Source organism: Podarcis tiliguerta (genome assembly GCF_965153285.1).
Source record: "Podarcis tiliguerta genome assembly, chromosome: 11".
In the NCBI taxonomy this organism is placed as follows: domain Eukaryota; kingdom Metazoa; phylum Chordata; class Lepidosauria; order Squamata; family Lacertidae; genus Podarcis; species Podarcis tiliguerta.
In genome coordinates this window covers 42,219,693-42,242,139 of record NC_139544.1, presented here as the reverse complement: position 1 = coordinate 42,242,139, position 22,447 = coordinate 42,219,693, and the positions used below count along the sequence as shown (strand labels likewise).

The window sequence follows — 22,447 nt, the reverse complement described above, 5'->3', positions numbered from 1 at the left end:
ACCCAGAAATGCTTCCTATTGCATTATTATTGCATGTTGAGCATCCCCCCCCCCCCCCGGGAACTGCAGTGTGCTGTGAAGTTGATTGTATCAGTGGTGCAGTTAAGGACCAGAGGAAGTCAACAAAAGAATTAATGGTTTCAGTGTTTAGGAGATGTCTGGATGCCAGGTGTAACAATGGAGGAGTAGATTTAGTGTACAAGAGAAGGCCAGAGCTTAGTAGTACAATATCTGCTCCACATGCATAAAGTCCCAGGTTCAGTCCCTGGGATTTCCAGGTAGGGCTAGGAATGTCCTGTTTGCATCGAGCTAGTGCAAACAACACTGTTAGATGGACCAATTCATTACTGTTGCTAAAAAATAAAAATCCTGCAGATGTCCCTGGGTGGACACACTGTTGCTCAGCTGACAATTGCAGACAGCCCTATCTTTTATCCCTGGGAACAATAGTTTTTCAGTATGAAGCAGGAAATTGCCTACCCAGGCATGGAGATAGGTTCCTCCCCCCTTTTTATATCATTGTCTTTGCCCTTCAGGTTCCTCAAATCCATTGCCTCCTCTCACCCTTTTGACAGTTCCCATGTGGTGTCTCAACATCTGATGCCATTAAGTTCTTATGCAGCTGTTTTGGGAGCTCTACCGCAAGGGGATTTCTTCCAATATATATGTGTGTATTTCTGAACACCTTAAGAATATCCCAAATTTGCTTATGCTTCCCTCTTGTTTTGGCTGCATAAGCATTGGTGCTTGAGGAAAATTAGTTGGCAATAATATATAAGTAACAACAAGAGACTTCACTTTTTCAGTGGCTTTTTCTCTCTAATGACAATAGTTTTCTTTGCATTCAGGTTTTTACTTCTACAGCCTTCTAGCGGGCTGCCACCTGAAAGTATTTTGTTAGAGAATACGGTAAATAACACAGCAGTGTGATTCATTTTCCTTTTATTTATTGGTCAAAAGAGCAGAGCCAACAAAACGTTTCTTCCTCTCTCCTTTACTGACATTAACTTTTAAAACTACTTTTTTGCTATTTTCTGGGGATCATAAGAGCACTAATGGAAACAACGAGACTTTTACAAGCAATAATTCTGTTCTTTTTATCGACTTCAACTACTGTAAAAGGCACTGGAAAGCTTGATCATGGCCTCATAAAATGCATTGTGAATCCTAGCATCACTTAATTATCAACAACATTTTATGAGATGCACTCTTCTTCTCCAGAAAACATAACCCACAAGAAACACCTACATTACAAGGCCCATTAAAAGGAAAGGGAGGAGCAAAATAAACGTGATCATACTCCTTTTGCATCTCTTATTCATTTTATTTTGGCTTACATAAGACGCGGCCCTTTGACTCTTAGCCTTTACTTGGAGATCCTGTAGTCCTCTAGAAGTTTTGCACTACAACCCCAGAGAGCCAGTGTGGTATAGTGGTTAAGAGCAGTAGACTCATAATCTGGTGAACCGGGTTCACGTCTCCGCTCCTCCGCATGCAGCTGCTGGGTGACCTTGGGCTAGTCACACTTCTCTGAAGTCTATCAACCTCACTCACCTCACAGAGTGTTTGTCGTGGGGGAGGAAGGGAAATGAGAATGTTAGCCGCTTTGAGACTCCTTAGGGTAGTGATAAAGCGCAATATCAAATCCAAACTCTTCTTTAATCAGCAAGGCCATCATTTGAAGATTGTAAGAGTTTCCGTGCAAAATAGGAAGGTAGCCACTGAAGAACAGAGTCTGTTGTTTAGATAAAACACCATGTTAGGCAGTGTGGTCTTACTTTGTTCCACTTGGATCAATCCTTGGAAACCTATGATGCTGAGCTTCTCCCATCAAGCCCCGCCCCGCCCCGCCCCAGCCTCATGCTGTTTTCCCACTGGGTAAATGAAGCGCTGGGCTTTGGGAAAGGGATGTAAGGGCTCTGACAGTCCTAAAGTCCTGCATCTTCCTTTCCAAAGCCTAGTTAGTGCTTTCCCAGTTTTGAGAAGGAGGTAGAAAAGTTATAGGACTCAGACATGAGTCTCACGCCTTCCCAAAACCCAGTGCCTCACTTAGCCAGCTTTGGGAAGACAGCATGAAGGTTGGTGCGGACACCAAATTTTGGACTCGCTTCCCTCCTTCCGACACGACATGGCAGTGTGCAGTCCACAGGTTCCTTGTTGAAATACTCTTGCGGCCCACTTGGTATGAAATGTTGGACCGCCCTGGTCTAGCCACTTGATAAAACTGGCCATAGGCTGTTAGAAAGGCAGAGTAATCACATTTGCACATACACTGAACACACCATGTGTCATCTGGTTCCATATCCTGCTCTCATAGTGGCCAGCTGTGACTACGATGACTGTGGGAAGCCGCCAAGCAGGACATGAGCACAACAGCCCCCTCTCTGCTTGTAATTCCCAGGAACTGGTGTTCAGACATTGACCCCAACAGTGGAGTCACGGTGATTCATATTCTTTCCCCTACATTTTTCTTTTCTTTTACACAGTGCTGCTGCATCTTGTTCTGTCGTTCAATGTTGATGTGAAAGATACAATGACCTTCAGTGGCCCAGTGGAAGATATGTTTGGATACACTGTTCAACAGTTTGAAAATGAAGAAGGAAAATGGTAAGTTTTGTTTTTTGGGGATTCTTCCCCTGCCAGAAAAACATACACACACATACATAAACATAAACCTTTCTCACCTATGTTTTACTCTGGGAACTTAGCTCTGCATATTATTTGTTCTGTGCAACTGATCACATTTATTTTATTTTATTTAACCTATTTATACACTGTTCTTCATCTGAGCAAAACCAGAGATGTTAACAGTCTGTAAATGTAAACCAAAAGCCCCACACATATTAAAATATTTAAAGCCACATTAAAATTACTTCCATTGTGACACAATATATATATAGGAAGCTAAGGAGTTGTAGTCCAGAAATATCTTCAAGACCACGGACTCCCTGTTCCTGCTTTATAGGGAACAACAGTAAAATTACCTGCTATATTGAAAAGATGACAGGCTCTTTTTCTGTTTTTTCAGGGTGCTTATTGGTTCTCCTTTAGCTGGCCAACCTCAGAAGAAAACAGGTGATGTTTATAAATGCCCTGTGGGACAGGGCCATGGTTTGCCATGTGTAAAACTAAACTTACCAGGTAAGAATGTAAGTGGCTGGCAGAAATTTGGAGTAGATCCAACATAGGAATGTTTAAGACCTTGCCTGTATTTTCTTTGTAATTCTCTGCATCATCGCAGGGTTGCGTCACATATGGCATTCTTCCTCAATCTATATTTATCCATGGAAAATATTCTCATGTGCATCACTACATGTAAAATATGATGTGAATGTTTCTTCTCCAATGCAGGCCCATGTTTGTTTTTAAGGCACCTTGTCATTTCCCCATACACATGCAGATTATCTGACGTTGTGAAAAAGCACAAAGCAAGGCAGTATATGGGACGAACCAGAGCAATTTGTGGAATGGGGTAGCCTGGGGATAAATGCAGCTGAGATCGCAGAACAACATCTCCATGATGCTGCAGTGTTAAAGCTAATGCACCTCCTTACAGTCAAGCACCTGATACAATAGTGTGGAGAAAAATAAGCAGGCCTTGAACTAGTCTCTATGAGATACACACAATATAAACAAGATATTTTGTGGTTCGTGCATTTTGCTCTCCCTTTGTTAGATCCCTCCTTTTGTTACTGTAAACAACATGCTAAACCTTGGCTTAATACTGCACACAACTGCTGGAACAAGCCTGAGCAAAGCTTTGGGCTTGTGTGTTCCCCTTACATTTCGCGGGCAGCTGGGAGAAGCTCTTTGGCAAAGTTTAGTTTCAGTTTTTGCAGAATCCTGATGAAGTTCAGTGAAAACAGAACAGTGAAAGTTCTCGCTTAATACTAACGGGCAGGGAGTTCCAGAGCATAGGTGACACCATACTAAAAGATTGATTCCCTGCAAGTGCAGAAAGAATATTATATGGAAGTTGTAAAAGTGCCACTTCAACATATCAGATCAGTCCAGTGGGTACGTATGGTGTAAGGCGATCTTTTAAGTAAACTAGTCCTAAGCTGTTAAGGGGTTTATATACAAATAGTAACACCTTGCTTTTGGCCTGGTAACAAATCAGCAGCCAATGCAGATCTTTGCATAGAAGTGTAATATGCTCTGTGTCCTGTTGACAGTCCTGCTGCACCATTCTGTACTAACTGCTTTGGCTGCTCTCTGCCTTTCTTCCAGAGTGTGAAAAATGTTTAGCTATCAGGCAGGCCTCTTAGTTTTCAAATCATGCATTAAATTCCTGCCTGTTTCTTTTCTGGAACATTTGCAAAGCTGTTGACAGTCCTGACTTCACAGGACTTTTATGACTGCACAGTTATACATAAAAGCAGGAACAAGTGTTTTGGGTTTGTTTTTTTTAAAAAAAAAACTTTTTGACACCTTTATACATACCTGGCTCTAGAGTGAAATCTGAATCAACTCTTGGAGAGGCTCAAGAGGCAGATTGTTTACTATGCTTTCAGACTGCTCCTGCCAAAGTGCCTGGTATAGGGTGCCAATCAACTAATTCTTACGAAGTCCTACTCTTAATTTTAATTATCATGACTAAGTTGGGTCCATTTCAATGGGTCTACTTGAGTATGATGTCGTTGAGTCCAACCCATATGACAGCCAGATAGTTGCATAATATATGTGGGCCCAGCACAGGCTGAACATCTTAGAAATACGAATTTATTCTATCCAGAGCTGAAATCAAAGCTCTGGCTCTCCAGCCCAAAATAGATGTTTCCATATTATCCCTCTAGCAGTACACATACAGAGTTACAGTGGTACCTCTGGTTACAAACTTAATTCGTTCTGGAGGTCTGTTCTTAACCTGAAACGGTTCTTAACCTGAGGTATCACTTTAGCTAATGGGGCTTCCCACTGTCGCCACGCCGCTGCTACGCGATTTCTGTTCTCATCCTGAGGTAAAGTTCGAAGTACTACCTCCGGGTTAGTGGAGTCTGTAACCTGAAGTGTTTGTAACCCAAGGTGTTTGTAACCCGAGGTACCACTGTATTTTCCATTTCAACATACAATTAAACAATTTTACTTAAGTGTGTCCCTTCATGTGTCAACTTACTAATAGGGGGACTGGTGTGAATTCTAATACATTTCCTGTCTAATAACTATTTCACCTTTCTACCCATTGAACTGTCACAAATGCTGCTGATCTTTTAATATCCTATCAAATAATTTAGTAGTTTTACAAGAGAGGAGTTGGAAAGGTTTGATTTGTTCTCATTTGTAATTTATGTGAATGCTTGTCCCCTGCTGTCACTGCATTGCTGTTTTGACATCCTCTTTGAGGATCAAGAAAACTATGTGAAGCAGTGTCCCAGACAAAGTTTCTGGGATGAGGGCCAGGCCTTTGACTTGTTCATCAGAATCTGAATCAAGAGGGAGGGGGAAGGGAAACAGAAAAAGACTGTGTTTTATATATAAAAGGTTGGGTGTTTTAGTTTAGAGAAACTGCTACATGATTTAACGTCTTGCTTGCACGTTTCCACATATTTTACATTTCTGATCTATTTATAGATGACATCTCCATTCCTCACGTTGCGGAAGTAAAGGAGAACATGACCCTTGGAGCAACTTTAGTGACTAACCCAAATGGAGGATTTCTGGTGAATGAATAAAGTATTTTAAGGAAACAAGTGACCAGCAGCCTCATACACAGCATTGCTTGGCAATTCTGAGCGGGGGGAAATCAGGGCAGTTTTGAAATGTTCAGTCTGCCATATTGATTCAAAATGGTGTCCAACTGTATAGACGAAAATCGACTCCTTGATCTCATGAACCTACAGACAAAACCTTGTTACAGTATCTTAAGAAGTACCCAAATGCACCACAACCACAAAACTGCTTTCCAAAATATTTCCTAGATGTGTTTATATAATTGCTTGGAACAGCAGAGTCCTTCTATTAATGGAGGGAGTCATTCAGCTTAAAGAAATGTCCCTTCTCTTTGCAGCATGGGCTTGGATCCAATAGAGTTTCTGCAAAAAAGTATTGGAAAGAGGCAATTTTCACCAATACTCTCTTCCCCCTGCCCCCTTTGTCACCTCTGGGTGGTCCCCCAGCCCAGGGTTAACTTTGTGATATAAATTTGTTTCCTTGTGCATATTAATGTTGGCACTAAGCTAGCCTAGCAGGTCTATTGACTTCAGTGGGTCAGTCTTGAGTATGAGTGAGGCAGATACAACTCAAAGCATGGAACGTCTGTTTCTTACAAGTTGACTTTTTATATAATGTTGCTGGTTGTGTTTCCCTTATAAAAATCTGGTAGAGATAAGAGGGTTCCAAGTTTTGTGTATATATATTTAAAATTAATTTTATTTTCACAAATTGTTATGGGGAACAGATCTGGTTCATGGGTCGTCTATTAGCCAGTCCAGCTGTAGTTAAGGTCATCTCTGCCTGACAATTACATTTATTTTATGTTTTCATATACCACTTTTCATCACCAGAAGAACTCAAAGTGGTTCACATAAGGATATATAAATCATAACACTGAAGCAACGACATGATCCTTAATGTGGTATCACACTGGTGTTGCCATGTGTTTTATGCTGCCATTTTGTGATATCCCCAGACCTTGAATTATTATGAAGTAAGCTGACTTGTTTAAACTGTAACCTTTTTCTTCTTTACTTAAGGCATGTGGGCCTCTTTATGCTTACAAATGTGGGCGCTTACATTACACCACGGGTATCTGCTCCAATGTCAGCTCTACTTTTGAGGTTGTAAACTCCATCGCCCCATCTGTACAAGGTATGTATATGAGAGCGCTGCTCTTCTACGTGCTGAAATTATTGAGCACCGAGGGAGACAAACGTATACACAGAAGCATACCAAAAAGCAGAAACTATTTTTCAAGGCCACCAGCATTACCAAGTTAAGTAAATGTTATCATTGTCTGTATATTACCTAACTTCTTGCTGCTTCTGGCTGCTGCTTAGCATAAACAGAGTTTGGGATGCTATGTCATGAGCAAAGATCAGGCTAAAAATAATCTTTATGTAGTCACAGCGGACGGAGTGCCTCTTTAGATTAAGAAGACAAATGCCCTCATAAACTTGTTTTGTTGACTATTGCTTGATATCTGGAGTGCGAGAGGTCCTGCTCAAGTTTAGATCCCAGAATAAAACTCCCTCAAAAACAAGGGGCAGTGTCTAACTCACTTGTTCCATCAGTTCAAAGATTTCTGCTTGCGAAATGGAACTTCCACTGCCTCTCCTACCCCCATGTGTCCCCTAAATCTTTTCTGGGGTTTCCCCCAGTCCCCTAGGGAAGATTTGGGGAGGGTGCAGGAGCAAAAGGAGACAGTAAGTTCTGTTGCAGAAGTAGCAATCCTTGTGCTTACAGAACAAATTGGTTCTGGTGCAATTGTGTGCATTTGGGTGATTGGAAGGTCGGCAGTTCGAATCCCTGCAATGGAGTGAGCTCCCATTGCTCTATCCCAACTCCTGCCAACCTAGCAGTTTGAAGGCACACCAGTGCAAATAAATAAATAGCTTTGGCAGGAAGGTAAACGGCTTTTCTGTGTGCTCTGATTTCTGCCAAGGTGTTACGTTGTGCCAGAAGCAGTTTAGTCATGCTGGCCACATGACCCAGAAAGCTATCTGTGGACAAACGCCGGCTCCCTCGGCCTGAAAGCGAGATGAGTGCCACAACCCCATAATCACTCTTGACTGGATTTAACCGTCCAAGGGTCTTTTACCTTTACCTTATCTACCATTAGTAGTAGTAGTACCCACCTTTTCCCTTGACAGTAGTCCATAGAAAGACATGTGATTCTATCTAGAAAGCTGGACTAGATGGCAAATATATATTTTCAGCTGCTAGAACTTACCCATCATGAAACATCATGGCTATATTTCAAAGGAAGCTTTTATTTTATTTTTTGTTCCTAAGATTTATATCCCACACTTTTGCCACCAGGTAGCAAGGCAACTTATAAGAGAAAAAGTCCAGAATATATATAATAATGATACAATAATAATTCACAACACAGCAACAATTTAAAACAGCAGTGGAATGCAGCACATAAAACCCAACAGAGCATAATAAACATGTTAGTTCTCAACAGCTTCAAATAATTCAAAGGCCTGGGAAAATGTCTGCGCCAGACACTGAAATGGCATCTTCACAAGGGGCCAGGCAAGCTTCCCTTGGGAAGGCATTCCACAAGCTGCAGTATTTTTGCATAAAATGGCCTGGCGGCTGCCACTGCACTCTCATTCTATCTATTTCTGATGTTCAGGCTGTGAGCGCCATTGGTTATGTTGCCAAAAGGGCACCCCATGCACAAAATAAGATATCAAGCAGGCTTGGGGGAACCCCAAACTTTGCAGAGAGATGTGAAACCTTTGAAAGAAAATGCTATGTGAGGATTAGGAATGCGGAAGAAATTTGGAACCGAAACACAGCCATCCTTCAAAATTTGCATTTGCCTGAATTTTGAGGTGTGGTTCTCAAGCTAAGCAGCGTGTACAAAAAGGCATATAATGGAACAAAATGTCCATGAAAACAAATATTTTAGTAAAAAATAAATAAATACAAAAATGCATTATTGTAGGGCAGGCATCCCCAAACTCAGCCTTCCAGATATTTTGGAACTACAATTCCCATCATCCCTGACCACTGGTCCTGTTAGCTAGGGATGATGGGAGTTGTAGTCCCAGAACATCTGGAGGGCCGAGTTTGGGGATGCCTGTTGTGGGGGAACTGCTTTTGAAAAATGTGCTGGGCAAAACTGGATGCAGACATTTATATTTTAGGAGAAATTCCCAGTAAAATGCTGGTGAATTTTCTTGGGAACAAGAGAAAAAAAATCAGGAACTGATGTGGAACACTGAACGTTAGATGGGGGGAAATGAGAAAATGAGAGAAACAAAAATTGACAGTTCCATCCATTCCTAGCGAGGACCCAAAAGAATCTCTTTAGGAGTGGGCATACTCAGTGGCCATGGAACTCTGACTGAATGTTGGAGGTGGAGGAATTTACAGGTGACGCTAGATTGGAGTGGCTGGAATCCTAAACAATGGTACTTCATCCTGCAACAGTACATTTCAGATCCCACTCATATAAACCCTACACTACTAGAGAGGTTTTTAGGTTTCTCCTGGACCTTTCCAGTATGTGACTTGACTGGTCTGCAAGGCAAGATGTTCAACACATTGCCAACCTGTCCTACTGTTATTTTGATGGCATTCCATTATTTATATTGATTCCCAGAGGTAGATCCCATTGAAGAAATGCACCGCCTTGCTTTCAGAATTACTTTATGATCCGTTTCCCAGAGAGCATGCTGTGGGAACATATGGTTTTGCTTCTCCTTTCTCTGAATTCTTCTTCTTGCTCCCTGGCTGAGGACAATTATAAATAATGCCAGACTAACCATATTTCTTTGGTTTTGTCTGAGTCATCACTGAGGAAGCCAGAACAGTTGTTTTCTTGACTTCGGGCCACTTTGAATGTTGCATACCTCGCACCCCCCTGACATATGTGACCCATCCCAGACATTTTTGCACATGTCAAAGTACGTGAGAGCCAGGAAATGCTGGATGCTATTAGTTGCTGCAATTCCTGTGATCTTGGAGGCATCATTTCTATTGGAAATCACAGACATTTCAGCCAGCCAGTAACAGCAACTTGGATCACGTGCTTTATCTATGTGCATAATCACATGCTCTGGGATAGCCAGCAACTGAGGAACTTGTGGCAAGTGTAAGACATCTGAACTATCTATTGAGAATGATAGTGTAAAATGCCCTTTCTGAAACAACTGGGAGCTAGAATCCTTGCTGATCTACTGCCAGAACAGTCAGATACCAACATCACCTTTGCAGTTTTGTGTTCGTCTTGGTTCCCACCCCCAAAAAAATGTATGTGTTTTTATGCAAACATTTCCTAGTATACGCATTTGTGAGCACATTATTTGGCTGCAAAATAGCATCACAAAATTTGGGGAAGTGTGAATTTCAAAGGGTAGCTGTCCTTCAGTTCAAATATTGAACTGGGCAGTTTCTCATTTGGAATGCCAATGAAATCCTGAGCTGTAGTGCATTAGGGATAAGGCCGGCTGTTCCCTCTGCCTGCAACACGGTTCTAGTAGCACAAGGAAAAAGGCACTAGTGTGCCACTGCCAAAGTGTCTGGGTTCACACTTCCACTGCCTTAGATACATCCCAACAGAAGTATCTTCTTCTATGTACGACTACTGTAATAAATTTACTGTTCCTTCCTAAACGCCACCCTCAGCTGTATGTCCACTATCTGGTTGGCAAGCATGTATGTGACAATTATTGCACACAGTGACATGCATCGGAATCAGGGAAATTGGAAATTGGATATTAACTTTTCTACTCAACTTTGTCATCCTAATGCTCTTGCCCAGCAACCAAGCTTCCCAGGCTGCTCTAGGCACTGACTTTAAAGGTCAACAACTGAGGATCTTCTTCATTAGCTCTGGGATGGGAAACCTGTGACCTTCCAGATGTTTTTGGACGCCAACTCCCATCAGCCCCAGTTAGCACAGCCAGTACCCAGGGGTGATGGAAGTTGAAGCCCAATAAGACCTGGAAGGCCACAGGTTTCCTCCCTATACTCCTGCTTTCAGAGTTCCCATCTAGAATCTCAGCAAGTCTCAGTTGTAGAAATTAGCTCCAGAGGAAGAAATGTCAATGGGATGCAGAAGAAGAGGTATAAGTAACGCCATCAAGACCGAACAATTAAATGTTGCAGCCTGTGATATCAGCATATTTACCTAAAAGTAATTTCCCCTGAAAGTAAAGGGGAGGGGTCCTTGCAAGTAAAGTATCGAGAGTGCCAGCTAAGATTTAGTTTAGTTTTTTTAAAGGCATTATTAATTTCCTCCTGATGCATTGGGGCACTTCTTTAAGATCCAACAATTCACATTGCAGAATGCAAGACCCAGCTGGACATTGTTATTGTTCTTGATGGCTCCAACAGTATTTACCCATGGGAGAGTGTCACTGCTTTCTTGGACAGCCTGCTGAGAAATATGGACATAGGCCCCAAAGAGACACAGGTATGGTGAAAAACACGTTTTGTCTTCCGTTTTTGATTAGGGATGAAGGGGAAAGAGTAAGGCTGAAGTCCTGAATCTACTTAGCTGGAAGTAAGTCTCAATGAACTTGATGTAGCTTACTTCTGAGTATTTGTTAAATTTCTAGCTAAAAATGTGCAGCATTACACTGTAAGCTAGATAACCAATGATATTTATGTTCCAGGCATATAGGGTTGTATCCAATGAAGTCATGTCATTAGTGCAAGGACTTCTGCTTATGCAACAGAACTTCCCCTCCCTCTCATTCCAGCCCCCTCAAATCTGTTTTGGGAGAGAAGAGGAGAGGGAGGGGAGTCCTTATGATAATGCTATTAAAAGTGTTGGTTATGGCTGAATATATCCTTCACCAACCTGAAGGACACTTTTCTCCAATATTTGGCAGCCTATGTCCTACCTCAATCTAAGGTACATGGTGAGGACTTAGAAGAGGGCCTTTTCAGCGGCTACATCCAGGGTCTGGATCTCTTTTCCTAGAGAGGTTCATCTAGCCCCTTTACTGAATTTGTGTTGTTATTTACATTTTTAGCCACCTTTCTTTTAAAAAACAAAACCCAGAAAAAGGTCTCAACGCAAAATTTGAGTACATGGAAACAAAGATCTCAGTAAACACCAGAACAAAGGTTATGTGTTGTGGGTCTCAAATCTACTACGTTTTTGTTACTGGTTCACGCAATCCTGAATTCTAGTATAACTGGTGGAGGAAGAATCTTTGTATCTAATTTCTTTTCTGCAGTAATAATGTGAACTTGCACCTCATCTCCTGCACCCCGGTCTTCAGCCTGCTTCCTTTTTCTTCTAGCTGTAACGCATTTGTAAAGGCATGTCACACCTGAAACAGAAACCTCATAGTGAAGGGTGGAGGTTGGAATGACTGCAGGAGTTTCAGATTTGTAATAAAATAACTATGAAGTGTCATACTAACATTTTATTTTCGTAACTGTGGTTTTCATGTTTCCTTCAGGTGAAACTTTATAATTGCAGTAATAACTGTGGTATCATTATTTTAATTTTTGCAACCGTAAAACATTTGTGCTTCCGTTGACGTTATTCAGTTCAATGGCCCCCGTGAGTGCCAGTAAACAAAGATGTTTTTACTAAAAAGAGATGGGTTATAAAACTGATTGGGAAGCACATCTGCAAAGCCTAAACTAAAAATGCAAACTGGCCCGGCTATAAAAGAATACGATTAGATAAAACCTGTAGAGGCCTTATTGATATTCAATCTGTCAATGTTACAGGGCTTTTAATAATAGATGAGGAACAGATAAATATGCCAAATCAAGGTGCATTTTCACCCCACAACTGAGCAGCATGTACTCAAAATATCAAAGGCAAACATAAACTTGAAATATGCTAATGGAACATTGCACAGATCACCTCTAGTCAAGAACCTCCCATAACATCAAAGCAAGTGGAGATGAAGAAAGAGGTTATTTTTCAGGGTGGGGAGAGAGTTGTTTATCTTTCTTTTCTGTTTCATGTTTCTTTTACAAGTGAAGTTGGGGAAATTAAGGGACTTCGTGTACAGTGTGTGTTTGATGAGCACGCACACGTGCAACTGTACTGCCAAAAGCGCAAGGGGTCAGCTGCCACCAGCAGTGACTTACTGCCATGTGTTCATGTGATGGATATGTAAGGATTTGTTACAAGTATGATCCATGCAAATGTCCTACCCAGAACAGGTTTTCCATTAGGAAGCTTTTGCCAAGTGTGAATCAGTTTTCACATTTTAGATGGCTTCTCTGTCTTGAGCAGAAAGCAAGAGGAACCCACTATAAGCGCATAGATGTGGGCTCTGCACAACCCCATTTGGGGCCCGATCTGGTGCTCTGGAGTGGCCTTGATTTGAAGGCCTTGCACTTCTTTAGTTGGGACCCTCCAAGTGTCCCTATTTTCCAGGGACATCCCTGTGGCGTTTGCCTCCTAGGTGGGTTATAAGGAAAGGGTTAAAATGAGTGTGATGTGATTGGCCAGTGAGAATGCAAGGGGGGAGTAAAAGTTAGAGTGGGAGGTTTTGAAAGTCAGTTGAGGTTTGGGAGTTGAGAGTTGAGGTTTGGAAACTGGAGAAGGAAGAGGGAGGAATAGGCAGTGGGTTGGTCAAGTTGTATTGTGAGAGAGTGAGAGGAATTGTTAGGGGGAGTCAGATAGATAGTTGGAATAATCAGTTTGGAGTTGTTAGGAACTAAGATTAAGAAACTGACAAGAGAAAAATAAACTGAAACCATACTCTTGTTCCTCTTGTTTAAAAATAAACTTGATTGTTTGTTAATGTTAACAACTGTCTGGACTCCATGTGTCCCCGTGAGAAGCGGGGTGGTGGCAGCGAAGAAAGCAATCACAGTGGTGGCACAGGGTCAATAGACCGTCAAACGTCTGGGGGCCCTGTGTGATCGCCACAATCCCTGATTTAGAGAAGCCATCCCGGTTTCTGATTTGATCCCAGAATGTCCCACTTTTCCTTAGGATGTCCCTATTTTCATTGGAGAAATGTTGGAGGCTATGGAGTTATCAGACCCCCAAGCTGTCTGAAGGCAATCCTGTATAGGGAAGGTTTTTTAATGTTTAATGTTTTATTATGTTTTTATATAAGTTGGCTAGGCAAGCAGCCCAGTAAGATGTGTGGGGTATAAATATTAAAATTATCATTACGGATTCAAGATGTTTAAAGCTAAATTAGAAAGAATGAAAGATGTTAAGTGATCAAGTTAATTTTTTGAGAAAATCGATTTTGGAAAACTGTTAAAATTATATATAATGAAATTCAACCAAGGCGATTTGAGGAAGTCACTTGATAATGTTACCAAGATTTAAACAGGATATATGTATGTATGCTTGTCTGTTTGTTTGTTTTGAATTTTTGGGAAATCAATAAAAAAAAATTGAAAAAAAATTATCATTACGGAATGGGACGTCCCTATTTTCGTCAGAGAAATGTTGGAGGGTATTGGCATAAAGCATGCAGTTTGGAGGACAGGAGAAGGAGATGCATGCAGACTGCCACTGTGTGTCTCCTTCTCCCCCCCCCCCCATTTGTCAGAGCAGGTGCCAAGAGTGGTTCTATTGTGTTTTTGTATATTCTGTTGGGAGCCACCCAGAATGGCTGGGGCATTCTTCTTCTTCTTCTTCTTCTTCTTCTTCTTCTTCTTCTTCTTCTTCTTCTTCTTCTTCTTCTTCTTCTTCCATCATTGCCATGCTTACTTTAGCAGACATTGTGTGTTATAGGTTGGGATTGTTCAATATGGAGAAAATGTCACCCATGAATTTAACCTCAACACATATACAACTACGGAAGAAGTGCTTGTTGCAGCAAAGAAAATTGGTCAGCGGGGAGGACGCCAGACCATGACAGCTCTTGGAATTGATACAGCAAGGTAAGTACTGCATACAGTGCAATATTTATCAAGGTTAAGATGCAATACGAGCCCCCATGAGCTACCATGCTGGTTTTTCATATGCTCGCCAATTGCCACCAATTTACAAGTTGGTTTTGTGCAAGTTGATATTTGTAACGCGGTCCTGTGATACTGGAATTAACTTGGTCTATCTGCCTTGAAAGTAGGGTTGCGGGATCTGGAGGAGTGAAAGGAAGGGGGAGGGAAAATTCTGATCCACAAGCCAAGTGGAAGTACTTGCACAAACTTTGTTGGATATAACTCCAAGTTTGTTTACTTATTTAGAAGATTTGTTTACTGTTCTTCATAATACAAAGTGGGTAAGGAAGGGTGACTGACCCAGTGAGCTTCATGTTTCAGCAAGGATTTTAACCCAAATCAAACACCCCAACCTAATGATGGGGAGACTGTGACCTTCCAGAGGTTTCTAGACTACAACTCCCATGATCCCTGACAAGTGGTCATGCTGGCTGGGGCTGATGGAAGTTGGGAGTCCAGCTACACTAAAGGGTGACAGGTTAGTCATCCCGGTTGCAGAGACTCTGTTCAGCCAATATAATTCTCTTGGTTCTACAGATGTAGTATTAGGCTTTAATAAATGATTACTTATTGCATGTCATACTAGCTACTGTTGATCCTGCTTAGTTTGGTACTAGCTGCTTATAATTGGTTACAGCCCTTAGCTGGGAGAATGCCTGCAGCTGCTTTTCTCTTGTGCATCGCTCTCTTTCTCTGACTTTTTTTAGGAAAGAAGCTTTTACAGAAGCTCGTGGAGCGCGCCCAGGGGTCCAGAAAGTCATGGTAGTTGTGACAGATGGCGAATCTCACGACAACTATCGATTAAAGAAAGTGATTGAAGATTGCGAAAAAGAAAATATACAGAGATTTTCGATTGCTGTAAGTGGCACTTTCAGGAGCCTAAAGATCCATAGAATTTTTTCCTTCCATTCTCAAGTTTATCTGGAAACATGCTACATTAGCTGCATGACCATCTTTTCAGAATAATGGTGTAGCACTTTGCCTACAGCATCTCAGTAATTCATACCACATACAAGGTAGATAGATCTATATTATTTTCTTCACTTTGAAGATGAAGAGCTAAGCGAGGGAGGACTTTATGTGCTTGTACAAACTGTGCACATAAGTTTGATTCTCTTTGTTTGGATCTGAATAGAGATAATGGCCATGGAGATCTGTTTGGCAAAGCTTAGCTCCTCTTTGGGAAATGGATATATTTAGCTTTGGGCTTCTCCCAGTTCCCACCATAATAAATCCATGTAGCACATTTCTATATTATAGATCTTATGGATGATTTCCATAGGCATCTGGTTGGCCACAGTGAGACAAGGATGCTAGACTAGATGGGCTGTTGACCTGATCCATCAGGTTCTTCTTATGTTACATGGCCAGCTCCCCTTGTACAATCACATATTTGGCACCCACAAAGCTTTTCCTTGCTGGGGTATATTGTTTCTCAAAATTACAATGGCCAGTGAAGCAATAATGGTACAATACGGTTGGCTTTGCAACCTTGGACAGTGCTCTCTAGATCATGGTCAACATCAACAGATGACATAGCCAGGCATCTGCCAAGGACACACATCCCAGCAGAAGGTTCAATAATGGGAGCCTCCCAGACTTTCTCCATCATGCAACCTGATTGCTGATCTCCACAGGCTATGTCCAGACTTGAGTGGTGTTTCTGTCTGGGCTGGTCACAGCAGGGCAATTTATATAGTTATATAACATCCATGGCTAAGCGATCTCCCAAGGCAATGCTTCCTGTATTTGCTTCTTCAGTTTTCCATGTGGTACCACTTGTGAGCTACAGGAATGTCTTTTTGAACCTTGCAACACTAGCATGTCTTTTTGGAAATGCCATAGATTCTTGGCCACTACAACAGAGGCAACCTAAGCACTGAAAAATTGGTTGAGGAAATAAAATCGATTGCAAGTGAGCCAACAGAAAAGCATTTCTTCAATGTCTCGGATGAATTAGCCCTGCTTACTATTGTTGAAGCTCTTGGAGAGAGAATATTTGCTCTAGAAGGTATGTTTGGTCGCCTCTTTTCTTTAATTTGAATGTTTTCCACCATTAAATTCATGAGGGAGAAATGGTTTCCTGCTGCTGGAGTTTTCCATTATGCAGTTGAATCAAGAAAGGGCAATTCTGGAATTCATCTTCTTTTCACTCCAGGGTCAACAGTGAAATTCCCTTTTTTCATTTTTCAGGAATACAGTAAAATAACAATTGCTTCATGAAGCCAGACTAATCAGAGCTGGTCCTATCATTAGGCAGTTTGAAGCATCTGCCTCATGTTGCACAGTGTCTTGGCCAATCCTGTGACCAATGGTCCATTTGGTCCATTTGAACTTTCATGATGTGGCAGCAGGATTCAACATTGGCAAAAACTCTTTGTTTTGGACTCCAAGTCCCATCAGCCCCAGCCAGATTTCAGCTAGTAGGGAAGATGACACAGGGGTTTTCTGCCACAGATTCAATGACTGTTCTTAGGCTAGTTGGTTAATATTATGCCTCAGTGTTCCTCAGCTGTTAAATGTCAACTTAAGTGACATAAATGCAGTTTAGTGTCTGTGCAGGATCTGCTTGCAGCTTGCCTCCCTGCTTTTCTCTTCTGTAACCGTGTTCTCGCATGACTTTTAGTTGTTACTTTCTACTCAGGGTGCTGTTGAATCTGGATTATGTCTTATCGCCCCCTTGACATGGTGCTGGATTCGATACTAGCCCAACTTCTTTATATAGATCGTCATCAATCTATTACATTCCAGAAACCAGAAAAATAAAAGCATCCAGTATACATACCTTCATCTTAACAACAGAGCAAAAAAAAACAAAGCAAACCATATTGTAAACACCATCAGCTCAAATTTTCACATAATGATTATTCCAGCTTCAGATGGTTAATAGGTTCTCACTACTATTGCTAGAAAGTTGGTCGCTGCTAACACCCATGGGATTTTATTTCCCAGCAAATATTTAACATAGCATTGAGGTGACCTTCCTGCTACTTGGGACAACAAGGGGAAATTATTTGATGAAGATGATTAAAAGGGCAAAACAATATAACATGTTGTACAAATTCCATCTCCTGGTTATATAGGAGTGACCCTAATCTGTGAAAAGGTGGGGAGGGTATGTACTTTTTGTCATGCCACCCTTGCCCACAAGGCTACGTGGTGCCTGGCACTACTCAGACTCACCCCAATGCACCTGTTCACTCTTCGTAAGATGTACAGATCTGAGCTGGGTCTCTGATAGAAAACCTGTTACTGCTGCCACCACAGTACCTCGACATTTCCCACTTCTAACCATCATGTGCTATAATCCAATACATTCTAAAGGTTTTTACCACCAATAAGAAAGCTTTAGAACAGACTAACTGGACCATAAAGAAGGCTGATCGCCGAAGAATTGAGGCTTTTGAATTATGGTGCTGGAGGAGACTCTTGAGAGTCCCATGGACTGCAAGAAGATCAGACCTATCCATTCTTAAGGAAATCAGCCCTGAGTGCTCACTGGAAGGACAGATCCTGAAGCTGAGGCTCCAATATTTTGGCCACCTCATGAGAAGAGAAGACTCCCTGGAAAAGACCCTGATGTTGGGAAAGATGGAGGGCACAAGGAGAAGGGGACGACAGAGGACAAGATGGTTGGACAGTGTTCTCGAAGCTACCAGCATGAGTTTGACCAAACTACGGGAGGCAGTGGAAAACAGGAGTGCCTGGCATGCTCTGGTCCATGGGGTCACGAAGAGTCGGACATGAATAAACAACTAAACAACAACAATTGAGGCATATTGCCTGATTGCTCTCGAGCAACCAACTGATACATCTAACACAAATAAATAAGCATTTTTAATCACTTAGCGTACAGAGACATATGGGGTCAATTCTGTATTATTTGATTTGTTACTTCTTATCACAAAAAACAATGACTGATATAACAATGCTGAAGTTACTATCAAACCAATCCTGCTGCCATCCAAGTACTCTCTCCACCTACAGCTTTCACTGCAGCTACCACCCATTCCCAAACTCAGCTGACTCTTAAACTGTCTCCCACCAGGATTCAAACTTTCTAACCCTTATCCAATCATTTCCAACTTTCCCAGATACCCTCTCCCACCCACCTACCCCCAACCTACACCTACATGTTATACTTACAAACACTTTCACCCTAAAGTCACTTGTATTGTTACATATTGTTGTCATCCATCTGTCTCAAGAGACAATGGAGTGTGCCTCCAGGGGTGAAGTCAAACCACTGCATAGCAGCATCAAAGTGACCTCCCTGGACACAAGCCTGGGCAGTGTGTATGGAGGCTCTGGGCTGCCCAGGTGACCTCTTGGCCTAGTTGATGTGGTCTAAAGGAAAGCAGAGCAATCACGTTTGGCATCAGCTTGGCTTCAGGAGTTGCCAGAAGGAGGTGTAACAGGGGTCATCCAATCGTCTTAGGGACTCTACTCTGGATTTGTGCAGTTTACTCCTTAGCCTTTTCTTCTCCTGAAAACATCCCACAAGGCAGCAGAAATATTATATATGCACACAGTATTATTTACAGAAACATCAGAAGATCACAGCGTTGCACAGGCTGGGTTATTGACAGATATCCTTTGGAACCAAGATTCAGGGCCTGCTGTGACCCCAAACCCTGGCATGTTAAATATCCATCAAACTTCTGTTCTTGTTAATCTTTTGCAGGCCTCTATTCTAATCTGTCCATTGCTTTCTAAGCCATCTTGGCAGGAACAGTGTTGCTTCTGTGTTCTTTCTAGTGCTTAATGTGCTAGTGGTGCTTTAAAATGTTAGGCAACAGTACAAGTAATTTGTAAATGATTATATTTCCTAGCTGGGAAAACATCTGTGGATACTTCACATTTAAAAATCTCAGTCTTTCCTGAATAATCATTATAGACTTGCTTGTGGGTGACATTTGCAGCAGTGTCAACAGAGAGCATAAATATAGGAATTCACTTATGAAAATACACAAATTAGCATTTCATTGCTAACAAATAATTAGGAACCTCATTATAATGATTGGATTTGTACAGAAACAATGTTTGTGCACAATGGCTTCTCAGCATTGCAGCTTGTTTCAATTAAGGGGGATATATATATTCTTGGCTAGTGAAAAGTATTCATTTCCTCACTTATAAATTGGTTGTATTCCAACCAAGCTCTGCGTATCTGTATGTGCAAATGGAAAACAATCTATACAGCCAGATATTTTGTTGCCATTTCCACAGCAGCGCTTCATGCTGCTGAAGAGGACAGCTGCATTTTCTGCAGAACCATGGCTAGCCTCTTTAGTGGTGTGACGTGGGGATTAAGCGGAGGCTGGATGGCCAACTCTGAGCGATTCTGTGGAAGTAGTAGAATTCCTATGGCAGGTGATGTCCTTTGAAGTCCCTGTCAAGTCTATGAATAGCTGGCATAGAAATTGCAAACTGTAACGTTTTAGTGTTGCATTTTATTTTGTAAATGACTTTCAGCTTCTTGACTGGAAAGAAGACTCTTAATGATTTTAACAAATAGCTAGATCCAATATTATATTCTTCCTCTCAACTTAATGAGACTGCCCTTAGTTCAATATACCAATGCCTATGAGTGAATCTTCCAGTTGGATTTCTTTTGATGTCATAATTTCCAGCCCACAACTGGTTAAGTTGCCTGGTAGTGCAATCCATAGATAATAATTCTGGTAATACATGTGGTGTTCACTCTCAGCATTTATAGTCTGCTGTTTAAAAAAACAAAATTGCAAAATAATCCAGCTGCATGATATTCCTATCCTCTCGTCCTACATGTAACTGGAGATGTTAGTCAACTTAATGACCTGATAAAAATAACTTTCAAACCGCAAGATAATGAAACAGAGAACACATATGTTACTTATTATCCCTGATTGTACTTTTGAAAATTAATAGCTTTGGCACTTTTAAAGAAGGGAGACAGTTTGTGAGTTGCCAAAAACAGTGCCTCCTCCCCAAAGGGGAAGACAGGGCACAGATTTGCATAAAATGTTTGAGTTGTATTCAATTAAGTTTAACTTTGAGTAGAACCTACTCAATGGTTCTGAGTTAATCATCATGCTCTCCCTTAAATGACTATGTTTAAACCAGACTTGGACAAGACACCTTCAAACATTTTATTTTCACAGCAACCCTGTGAGGTAGGTTAGTCTGAGAAGTAATGACTAGCTCAAAGTCACTTAGTGAGCTGGGTAGCGATTTGAAGACATCTGATGGATGACAAGGCACCTGATGGGAAGAATTCAGGATTTTGCTACTTGAGAGAACTGGATAGATTTTTGACATTTCTTCTAATAAAATATATCTGTTTGAAATATTTCTCTCAGTGTCCAAGTTAAGGTGCTGGTAACTCTTAATAAATGGTCTAGTCTTTCCTCTAGTTTGGAATTGTTTATAGTCAGCATTTTGATCCATTTGTGTTGAAACAATAAGCATTTCCTGTTTTATAGCCACGAAAGACCAGCTGGCATCCTCTTTTGAAATGGAAATGTCTCAAGCTGGAATCAGTGCTCATTATTCCCAGGTAAACTAACCAGTCATCTATGGCTATAGCTATTCTTTAAAATAAATTGTTCTTCAGAAGGAAGCTCTTGAATATCCTCAAACAGAAAGATCACTGTAATGCTTTGGCCAGGTTTGTGTTATTAAAAAAAATTGCCATTAACCCACAATACTGGTACCTCCCTCCTTTCAAACTCCATACTGTGCAATTTCTAAACACTTCCAAACAGTATCATTGCGCCATTCAGACACGTCTCATTGCATTGCTGCACGGTACAACTTGATGACTTTTCCCCTTTTGTTCCCGCATATGAACATGGCAAAACATTGGGTGTGTGCACAGACTGCATTTCTGATGATCTGGGGACACAAGCCTTATTCAAAACTAATGCTCAAGCAAGAAGAAGGGAAGCACTGATGGGTCCAACCCCCAATGGCTTAGCATGACAATATGCAGTGGGGTAGATTTCCTGTATACATCTGTGCATGCAAAATCATCCATGCAACCTGGAATCCTGTGCAAATGGGGTTGCAGATCACATGGACAATTTTGCACATACAGTTGCACATGTTGCTCTCTGCAGGCATTTGTGCTGCATGTGCAGGTGCCAGGCATGGGGCAAGCTGGCATGTGCAAGGTTAGGGCTGGAGCTAGTTGGCATTTTGATTTACCACATGAGTGCTAATTGGGGGGAAAGTGTGGAATGAGAGATTATTAGCCACCTTGAAAACAGGGGCAACATATCGTAGTTGAAAATGAATAAATAAATAAATGAAATTTATATCTCCTCTTTCTACCATCATGGAACTCAAGGTGGCATGTGCAGTGCTTTTTTTCTGGGGGGACGCAGACCCCTAAGCTAACAGGAGAAGAATCTTAAAATTTTTAGTTTCTTCTCTAGCACAGTGAATTGTCAGTTCCGTTGCTACCCCTGATGGTAGCCTCATTTCCTGTCACGGTGTTTCCACAGACGGAATGAGAATACCCCTAAACATTTTTATTTGTATTTAGGAAAAAAGCACTGGGCATATGTACGTATAATTCCTATGAGGTCACCTGCATAGGGTTCCTATATATCCTCTTTTTCCATCCAGGACACGTCCTCTTTTTCATGGATATGTAAAATGAGAATTGTCGTAGAGATACGTAGTTAAAAGTAGATGGTTTATGTAACTAATTGATTTCTCTTGCTTTGCAAGGATTGGATTATGCTTGGAGCAGTCGGAGCATATGACTGGAATGGAACTGTCGTCATGCTAAAGGACAATGCCTTTCAAATCCCGAGAAATGACACATTTTATAACAAGTCTTCAGAAAGAAACGAGCCTCTTGCAGCATACTTAGGTGACTCCAATATTCCAGTTCCTTCTT

At 41.4% G+C, this 22,447-nt stretch overlaps 1 protein-coding gene across 2 annotated transcripts in view; it reads left to right on the top strand.

Moving 5' to 3' along the window:
• Nucleotides 1–22,447, top strand: part of ITGA1 (integrin subunit alpha 1) — a 73,522-nt gene that overhangs the window by 21,422 nt on the left and 29,653 nt on the right. For both annotated transcript variants that reach the window (XR_014502780.1, XM_083402701.1), the window contains exons 2-11: nucleotides 2,487–2,607; nucleotides 3,029–3,141; nucleotides 5,572–5,660; nucleotides 6,693–6,807; nucleotides 10,962–11,089; nucleotides 14,351–14,499; nucleotides 15,267–15,417; nucleotides 16,405–16,570; nucleotides 21,024–21,097; nucleotides 22,276–22,420. Coding sequence is in view for 1 of the 2 variants with exons in the window: in XM_083402701.1 (XP_083258827.1) it covers nucleotides 2,487–2,607; nucleotides 3,029–3,141; nucleotides 5,572–5,660; nucleotides 6,693–6,807; nucleotides 10,962–11,089; nucleotides 14,351–14,499; nucleotides 15,267–15,417; nucleotides 16,405–16,570; nucleotides 21,024–21,097; nucleotides 22,276–22,420 (1,251 nt within the window). In the remaining variant the exon portion in view is untranslated. The remainder of the gene's footprint in view (nucleotides 1–2,486; nucleotides 2,608–3,028; nucleotides 3,142–5,571; nucleotides 5,661–6,692; nucleotides 6,808–10,961; nucleotides 11,090–14,350; nucleotides 14,500–15,266; nucleotides 15,418–16,404; nucleotides 16,571–21,023; nucleotides 21,098–22,275; nucleotides 22,421–22,447) is intronic.